Source organism: Poecilia latipinna, unplaced genomic scaffold, assembly GCF_001443285.1.
Source record: "Poecilia latipinna isolate Pla-1442-1.1 unplaced genomic scaffold, P_latipinna-1.0 Scaffold2501, whole genome shotgun sequence".
In the NCBI taxonomy this organism is placed as follows: Eukaryota; Metazoa; Chordata; class Actinopteri; order Cyprinodontiformes; family Poeciliidae; genus Poecilia; species Poecilia latipinna.
Genome location: NW_015115117.1, coordinates 1 through 9,571, shown reverse-complemented (window position 1 = coordinate 9,571; position 9,571 = coordinate 1). Strand labels below are relative to the sequence as shown.

General features: G+C 37.9%; 1 protein-coding gene and 1 long non-coding RNA gene across 2 annotated transcripts in view; both read right to left on the bottom strand.

Moving 5' to 3' along the window:
• Positions 1-5,395, bottom strand: part of LOC106938071 (sodium/glucose cotransporter 4-like) — a 52,390-nt gene extending 46,995 nt beyond the window's left edge. The window contains exons 1-2 of the mRNA XM_015019898.1: positions 4,864-5,395; positions 3,261-3,379 (exon numbers count right to left, since the gene is read on the bottom strand). Coding sequence (XP_014875384.1) covers positions 3,261-3,379; positions 4,864-4,885 — 141 coding nt within the window. The 5' untranslated portion in view covers positions 4,886-5,395. The remainder of the gene's footprint in view (positions 1-3,260; positions 3,380-4,863) is intronic.
• Positions 5,396-5,433: 38 nt separating this feature from the next.
• LOC106938069 (uncharacterized) lies at positions 5,434-9,400 on the bottom strand. The gene is made up of 3 exons (XR_001422528.1): positions 6,679-9,400; positions 6,062-6,470; positions 5,434-5,668 (listed from the first exon to the last, which is right to left on the bottom strand). It is a non-coding gene; the product is annotated as an uncharacterized LOC106938069 (long non-coding RNA).
• Between the last annotated feature and the right edge of the window lie 171 nt (positions 9,401-9,571).

Below are 9,571 nucleotides of genomic sequence, written 5' to 3'. Positions count from 1 at the left end.
TGGGTTCGAGACCCCAAAGACAAAGACCAAGGCAAAGATGAAGATAAAGACAAAGGCAAAGAACAAAGGCAAAGAGGAAGAACTGGTGTGTTCCTTCCATGAGACCAGCTCTTCTACATCTCCAAGGACCAGAAAGATCGTGAGACGAAGAGAAAGGAGCTACAGAGCTGCAAGACAAGAAGCTGAGGACCGCTACGCGCATGAGGAAGTCACCCTGAGGCCTGAGATCTGCTGCTCTGACTCAGTACTCTTCCTGTACTGGGAGCCTCCTGCTGCTGCAACATTTCCATCATCAGGCCAGTTCTGGGGTTCAAAATGCCAAACTCCGTTCGTCTCTCTCAAAGTTTTCCTTTTTTAGTTCACAGTGTCAGCATTAGGGAAAGATAGGCTAGATTATTGATTTTACTTGTTTGATTATTTCTGCTATTGATTTAAGCTGTACTGACCCTTGCAAAACTGCCTTACTAATAAAATAATTAGCATCAAGAAAATCTAAGAAATGTTGTGGACATTCAGTTAATGAGTCACCTTAAAGTTCTTTGATGGTTGTAAAATAGCTATGAAGTTTGATTCTGGGAGGAAAGTGGAAAATGTTTTATAGGTTGCTTTTAGCCAAAACTAAAACAACATCCTTGGGACTCGCCCGAGTCACTAAAACCAACCTGGTTCAGTAACAAGTGCAAGTTGTAATAAAGAGAAAGAGCGACCATTAACAGGTGTGCTCTGTGAAACTAGTTGGCTGCAGGCTGCTCAGTCTGGCTAATTCACAGGGGGAAGACGGTGGGACATCTGGATGAAGGTCGTCAAAAACCAGGCTGGTCTTTCTCGACCCCAGCTTAATCAGAGTTTACTTCAGTTCTGGACAGGGTAAATCTCGGCAGATTTAGGAAACTCAATTCACCCGTTAGATGGAGAGCTGGTAGCACATCTCCCTCCTCTGACAAGGGGAAGTAGAGAGAGGGAAGGGCAGGGGGGTGTTGCGCAACAACAGTGTGTACTTGTATTTGTAATTTCTTAATATTTGTGTATGCATTTGACCACATATTTACAAGGACCTGGAGTTACACACAAAAAAATGCTGTTTGTGATATACCCAGAGGAGATGGGTGAGTATGCGTGCGCATATTGCATCCTGCTTGTGAACTAAGCCCGCAAAAATCAGGGGACAAACCGTCAACTATCCTTTCTTTTAAAACCAAATCGATTTTTAAAATTTGACTGTTAAGAAGAAATATGATTGAGGTTGACAAATTGTGCCCTTCCCCTTCATCTTTTTATTTTTTCAACAGCCGTGTGGTAGCAAGACCTAAGCTCTGTCAGAGCAACCTACCGTAATAAACATTTTAAATAACCATAAAAATAAATATCAGACATGTTCGAAATAAATTCTATTTATTTATAAAATCCTATTCACGTTGAAACTTTATCTTCTTTATACTTGCCATGTCTTATTTCAAAGTAAAGGAGAAGTCCAATATGCAGCATTCAGAGTCGTGTTGAAAATGGAGGCTTGTGAAGTTTCGTCTTTAACCCAACCGATGGGTAAATCTACCCAATCCCTGATCCAACAGAGGTGTCCAAGCTGTAGACTTCTGGTAAATTTCTGACCCAACTTTTGAGTTATGAATTTTGACCCAATATTTGGTCAAACTAACCCAACCTATGGCCCATCAGCTTCAACCCAGAAATTGGGTTATGAAAATAACCCAGCAATTTTTACTGTGCAGTTTACAAATCATGTTTCACAGATACAACTTCTTAAAGTTACACACAAAGACTCTTACATGTATTATAAATCCAGTGTTGCACACGCACTGGTATTTTGAGACATGCAGCAAAGGTCAACAGGCCGGGACTCGAACCTGTGACACATAACTTCAGGTATTTTAAATTAACTTAAGAATAACATTTTACTGTAGATTTTCTCACCCCACTGATATTTGGATTTATGTTCCTTCTCAAGCTGCAGAGAAGTCACACACTGTTATAATGATTTCTCAAGTTTGTTTGCATTGTATTGTTGATTTTACAGCAATCCTTCATGCTTGGTATGAGGGATTGCTGTAAAGTCAATGATACAACACAAGAACTACATGCTAGTCCAGGAGGAGTGAATGCTGCGAATCAATGACTTGATGCAATCTGCTGGGTTTCCTTAGATAGAAACTTTTTAACCTACTTTGAATTATTAATTTTGTGATTTTTCTCTCGTTTTAATGGTTAAAAATTGAGACTTATTGTTTGCAGTTCATACTTTCCTTGAATATTTGTCTTCAAAGGTTCAAAGTCTTTTCCATGGCCAGCATGCTATACAGAACACTTGGACTGATAGGAATGTAAATGTCTGCTGGTTTTTCCCTTGAAAGATCAGTGGAAATGTTGATCCCTCCAACATTATACAAGCCATGAATTATTACAGCAGCTCAGTTTAGACCCAAAATCACTATCAATATAATTTGGCATTTGATATTGATACCAAATGATATCAATACCAAATTTTATCCCTCACTTAGGGTGTCTTCACACCAGAAGAGTCTTTTTATCCACTGTGGTTTGCTTTACCCCAATGCCCTTATTAATACCCTAACTCTAATGCACGTTATTTATAGGAGCAATGCATAATCAGTGCTCCTATAAATGACGGGGGCGTGAGACAACACAGACCCAGAAAAAAATAAGCTTGGAAGTGCATTTTGAATGCTAAGAATAGCTCACTCAATCCAGATTTTTCGCTGTGAGCTCTGCGTGCAGATGAGAATTTGTTTGAAAGAGGACCAACATCACCTCAAAAAGTGGGTTTCAGTCCAGTTGTTGGTCAGTACCAGGGTTTGTTTGAGTGTATTCACATCTGCACAAAAGGCCCAGACTAACTCTGATCCATTTAAACTAGAACAAAAGTGTCAGGAGTGAATACACAGTTAAGCACATAGAAATAATGTACTGGCATACTATGTGCATCAGTACATTCAATAAATTTGGGATTTGTTTTAGTATCTGAATACTAACTCATAAACATGTGTTTGAACCTTATGTTAAAGAACTAAGCAGAATTAAACCTGAACACTTGTCAGCACAATTGCTTTTGTTTCTTAAGACAAAATAATTAGTTTTCATGTGAGAACTGGAAGACGATTTTAAAGTCTCAAAGTTATCACAACAACAAAACCATTAAAACCATTACAATGCCAGAATGACACACAGAAAAACAAAACAAAAAAAAACTAAATTTAGGTGTGTAAATGTTCTGTGGCTCATCTTACCCATATTCCAGTCACCATGACTATAATAAAGTAAATGACAACAACAGCAATGTCTGCAGCATCCACACTGAGACTGTGGCTTGGGGGAGCATCTGTGGTATTTCCAGTGGAATTCCAGGCTGTATATTAAAAGAAAAACAAAAATAACTTCACTTTGTAATACCTTGTTATAACTAAAATATTGATATATTATAAAAATAAGCTTAAGAAAACAGCTTGTTTATTCTCCTGGGTTGTGCGTATAGCTTTTAAAGTAGTTAGAACTGTTACACATTCTTTGGCAACCCCAAAGGCAAATTCTTCTCCATGTTGCTTTGATTTCAGCTTCATTTTGCTGCATCTATAGAGGGACGTTGCTTCTTATGTGAGGTGAACTGTTGCCAAGTCACTCAGTGCAGGGGCGTAACTAAATACTTTCTCAGGTGTATGCGAATATGTCATGTAACTTAAGTTGTCCAAAAAAGTATGTTGAAGTACACTTAATATACTTTAAATTGTGCTTTAATACAATTCAAATACTATTAAAATACACTAAGCACAAAATTAGTTGTTCCAAAATGTCACACTTTAAGTTAACTAATCCTAAGTGAACTTGAAGTATACTCATGATTAGTCTGACTTAAAGTATGCTCAAGTATGTTAAAATTTTAACATGCTTAATATATTAATTTTCACCAGGGTACATAAAGCAATTTATTTCAAACCGTTGTTATAATTCACTTAAAAAAAAAAGGGAAAAAAAATTCTAAAAATAAACAAATGTTATTTCAAGGTAAAAACATTTAATTGAATATTTATTTGTCAGTGCTCCCTTAAGACAAGGGCTATTTCTGGAACTTCTCCCCGGGTGACTGACAAGGTCCCCTCGGGCTACCAGGTGCCCATGAGCACCGTGTTGGTGGCCCCTGCTTTACATAGCATAGAGTACCATGTATGTAAACACTGAAAGTGTTTAATTGAAATATAATTAGAGTCTAATTATTAGACACTATTTACAAAGTACTTACAAATATTATTGAAATGTATTTATTTTGAGATTTATTAAGGTTTGCTAAAATATACACAAAACCTTTTACTAAAAGTAGAACTTCAGAAAAGTATTGTTTGTATATATTTGCAATATATTTTTTAAATGTACAGTTAAAATATACATTTGTACAAATACATGCAAAGTGTATTTTTAAAATTATTATCCAAAGTATAATTTTAGTAATATATTTCAGTAGAATTTAAAGCATATTGTAGAAAAAATATACTTTTAGAAATTGTACCAAATATAAATTTTTAAAGCGTATTAGAAGCATGTTGTTAAGAATGTATTTATTTTTACACTTCTCGTGTAATCTTAATAACTATACCCACTTGATAGCATACTAAAAATGTACTTCAGAAAAATACAGTATATTTAAAATATACTATTGTATACTATAGTATACACATTTTTCACCAGAGTAACCCTCCCTGAACAATTACTGCGGTGTGTATTACACATGAAAATGTTCATACAAATCTAGTGCAGTTAAAGAGTTCTGGTTCATTGTTTAGGATTGCTGTGTAATAATAATAATAATAATAATACAATTGGAAAAACAAATGTTCAGACCTGTAGCTGTACTGGCTGCCATGTTGAGGTTTCCAGTAGATGCGGATCCTTTTTTTGTTGTATCACTGCTTCTGTCTGAGTAAAAACTTGCTTTGTTCAACTGACAAACTTGGTAAAATGCAACTATGTGTAACTAGTCAATGATTAATTTGCTTTTATTGAGAGAGTCAAAAGTCACAAGTTACCCATTAGCCCAAAGATATCTAACAATGTATCTTTCACACAGCAGATGTTTTCTGAATATTAGTGGCAACTAAAGAATGTTTGGCAAACAGTATGTTAATTTTAGATCATTAACCTAATGTTAACATTGGATATTCTGGTTTTCAAATGATGCCTTCATTCATTGAGAACAAGACAGTAAAGAAAGACACAAATCAGATGTCTTCTGGTTTTGTGTAGTTGTCTTCTACGGCTTCACAAAGCTTAACAGCAATGTGAAATAAGAAGTGTTATCTTCTTATGTCTGATATAACAAATAAATATGTAAATAAATAAATAAATACACACATATAAAAACATATATACAAATACATAAATAAATGAAAATATACAAATTTCTATCCCCAAATAAAATCTTAGAAGCAGAAAGAAATTATTTTGTCCCCGCCACAAAAAACAGAAAATAATATTACTGGCCTTTTTAGTACAATAGTACCACCCACCTAGTGGACAAACAAATACACAAAAACAAACAGCTAGAACGTTTATGTCTGAACATCAACACATTTAAAATGTTACACATACTTGTAGAAGACAGTAAAGAAAGACACAAATCACGTCTTCTGGTAGTTGTCTTCTACGGCTGTAAGAAAACGACCATTAAAAAATAAAGTATTATAGAAACATTTAAGAACATTTATTAAGCAATCTACAATCTGGTTTATTTCGAAAGAGGAAATATTTGTAAAAGACGTAACAAAATATTAGCAACTTTTTACAATGTAACTTACCCTCACAAAGCTTACCGACAATGTGAGAGAGAGGAAGTTAAATACACAAGTAGAACAGAAAACTTGAACTAAAATATCTATTTATTTTAAGTAAATAAATAGATGGATAGATAGATAAATAAATAATAGTGGTGTAAAGTTGTAATTTAACAAAGTGCATTTTTGACTCTGTTACACTCACCCCCACTGAATTGTATCAACATTGAGCTACAACGACATAGGACAACTGGGTTGACAGCAGCAACAGAGTCTTCTTTAGATATAACAACCAGGGGAGGACAGCTAGCCAAGGCCAGCCCGGGGTCCGGATTCCAATAGCAATAATTTGTTTAGGTCAGGCTGACATCAATTTTCTGCCTTCCTTGAAAGTCTCGCTGGTGTTTCTCAATGGCAAATCCAAACAGTCAAATTTAGGGTCTCCCGCCTGATCCGTGCGAGCAATGTTCTTCAAGGTCACACCATATCCATTCTGAGTCCGAGATCCGCTGCCCAGCCACGGTCCTGTTCCAGGATTGCACTCAGTCTGCGGCTCAGGTCCCGTATCATCTCAGTCTGAGTGTTGATCGCTCTGCAGATCCCATCAACCGGACCCTCAGCCTTGAAGTTGCCAAAACAGCAGCCAGCATCTTCCGAAATTTCCGATATGCCAGGTACCTGCCAATTCCAATGAGCAGAAAACCTGTTATCATAAATCCAGCTTTTGTTACGCTTTCTGGGTTGAGGCCTATGAATCGCCTAGAAACAGATGGGAGACTATTTAAAATGACCCTTTTGGTTTTTTAAGTACATATCACATTTTTAGATTAGATCCCTGTGAACTACCAAATATGTTTTGTAAAGGTATTACTGAAATAGTTCTCACCTATGAAAAAATACTCTAGGTGGCAAAAGGTGCTGCTGGACCTGCTTGGGCACTTGATGCAGTTTCCTGAAAAATAACAGTGTTCAGTGATATTAGAGTTAATTTTAAGTTAATACTCAGGTACAGAGAGACATTTCCATAGACAGATACATTCCGCTGTCTCTATCCTTATACTATGTTTGGAGACAGAGACACAGAGAATGTACCTTCTGTGCCTGCATCTGTAGACCCTAAGGATGGCAGATACAGTGAGATGGCAATATCTTACTGTGTTTTTCATCCATTAGTCTATGGACAGAAGGATGGAAGTTACAGTGAGACACAGACAATTGGAATATCTGGGGCGGTAAGAAAGGTGAGGAGTTGGTCTTGTTACCACTCACAAGATGCCGCCCTGGGCGGTCGCCCATAGCAGAATCTGGCACGAGCTGATTAATCACAATTAATCACTATGCCTAAATTTGTAAGCTTGAAATATAAATATGCACACAGCTGTGCAAACCCCTCTTGCTGCACACCAACAATGCATTTGCATTGCAAATGCATTTGCATTTGTAGACTCCCATACTCAATAGCAACTAAGATAAATTTACTCCACTATGCATGCATACAAGTGGTACCAAACTTGTTCAGGAGCCAACTGATTGATAAGATGTATTTTATTAGATCTATTTTAATTTCGAGTTCTTGGATGCCAAACCCTTTTATGATACCGGCAAGGACAACTGCCCATGAAGCCCATATCAAAACCCGCCACCCTGTGCACATTCTCAAAAAATGTTTTGTCTAAAACCAACCATGTGTAACACGGGGGAAGAAACCAGATTGTGACCGAGGACGTGGCCTTATAGCCAACTGGTAGATTTCTCAAATTATGTTAGATAACTTAGGGTCTCCATATTAAAAGTATCCAGGTAGGTCTGGCTTCAAATGACAAAACAGAAGTTGTATACAAAATATATTTTATTTATTTGCAACATTAAAAATAAATTTTATTCTTCTATTTTAAAAACCTAATAAAATACAACAAGCTAGGACAAATGTTAGGAGGAATCAACCTGGTGAACACAGAACCAACACTCACCCAACAAAAGGTCAAACTCGCACCTCCAACTGCATGTAGCAACTGGTGCAGCCAGGAATCGTGGGCCCCCTGACAAAAATTTGTTTGGGCCCCCCCCCCCCACGCAGCTGCTGTTGCAATTTTTGAGTCTATTTGACCCATAAAAAGCGTCACAATTTTAACATGCTCACCAGACTGAGTCTTCTGAACAGTCTTCACACCATTTGCAGTCTCAGCAAAACTGGGTTTTTATCAGGTGCAAACATCAAAAGATAATCCAAAAAACAGCAAATTCAAATAATTTTGGTCTTCAAAAATGTTGGTCATAATTCGCAAAACACTTGCAGGAATGTTGCAGAGGGCCTGCGGTATACGGAGAGTACTTCCTATCATTCTCAAGAAGCGGCATGTTATAGAAGTCAGATGTCAAATCCATAGTGTAAAAGAGGCAATTACCCCTCAGTGCCGCTAAACAATCAGCTTGGTGAGGGAGAAGGTGAGCGTCTTTCACGGTCCTCTTGTTTAGCCAGTGAAAATCTGTGCAAATCCGGAAGCCTCCATTCTTTTTCCACACAAGCACCAATGGTAAAGCATACTAACTAGTGGATTTCCAGATAATTTCTCTCTCCTCCATTTCACTCAAAACCTGTTTTAACTTTTGGTACTGCCTTGGTGGAACAAGCCTGTAAGGTAGTGTGAATGATCTCTTTCTGAGAGGTGTATACAGTGTACAAAGTTCTTAGCTTCTCTGCAGTCAATACGATGGCATGAAAAGATGTCCTCATACTGCAAAACAAGACTAGTCATTTTCACTTTACCATTTCAGATGTCTCACGAATGAACATCAATATTACTAAGCCAACAGAAGCAAGCTTTGCTTTTGCAGTAGCATCTGAGAAGCATTGCTAGGTTGACTGGCAACAACTCGTAAGAAGCGTCTGAATGGTCGCCACCTTCCAAGTCCTTCAGTACTAAACAGGAGTAAACAACTGTCAATTCTGCATTGCAATGCAAGAACACAGGTTTGTCAGAGGTATTAATGAGTTTCAGTGGGACCCATCTCTCACCCCAAAGACAAGTTGTGATTTTTGAACCCAAGGGAACGGAATGTGAGGTGGTAGGTTCTGTCATCACTGTACTATCTGGGGAAACTGTGGCATTTTTAGGCAATTTTCCCCATAGAAAGTATTCATGGCCTGGGTCAAGACAAACAGCTGAGTTGCACCTCACAGTATCAAGTTTGTCAGGATTATTCGATCCCTTCTAAGGGTTCAAACCAGAGAGCATGGCCAGAAAACTCTGTGTCAGGGTCCAACACTGAGCAGGGAGTGGAAATAGTTTTCCAATATGGATCACACAGTTTAGACTGATGAAGGATGTGATTAATGACATTTGCCCTCAGGTCGTCATTTTGTCCCTGTACAATTAATGTGGGAACTAAAATTTTACAGCCATATACTTACATTTCTATATTGAGTGCACACTTAGGTTTGACACGCAGTCCTCCACATCCCACAAGAACTACATCAACATCAATTTTGTCACAGTTATTACTCCACTTCAGCAGATTCACTACAGGCCATAAATCCACTGTCCAACATACCACTCATTTTCACAGAACTTCCCAAGGCAGTGGCACAACTACACATTATTCAGGTGGATGCGAAAACATAAATCGCCCCCCCACCCCCCATCCCCCTCTCCCCAGAAGGAAGGTTGAAGGGGCGTGGAAAACATACGCTCGCTCTAACCCCCCCCCCCCCGAGACGAAGCTACGTGAAGGGTAAAACTCGATACTTTTACCTCTGACGTGCGCGAGGTGAAGGAGCG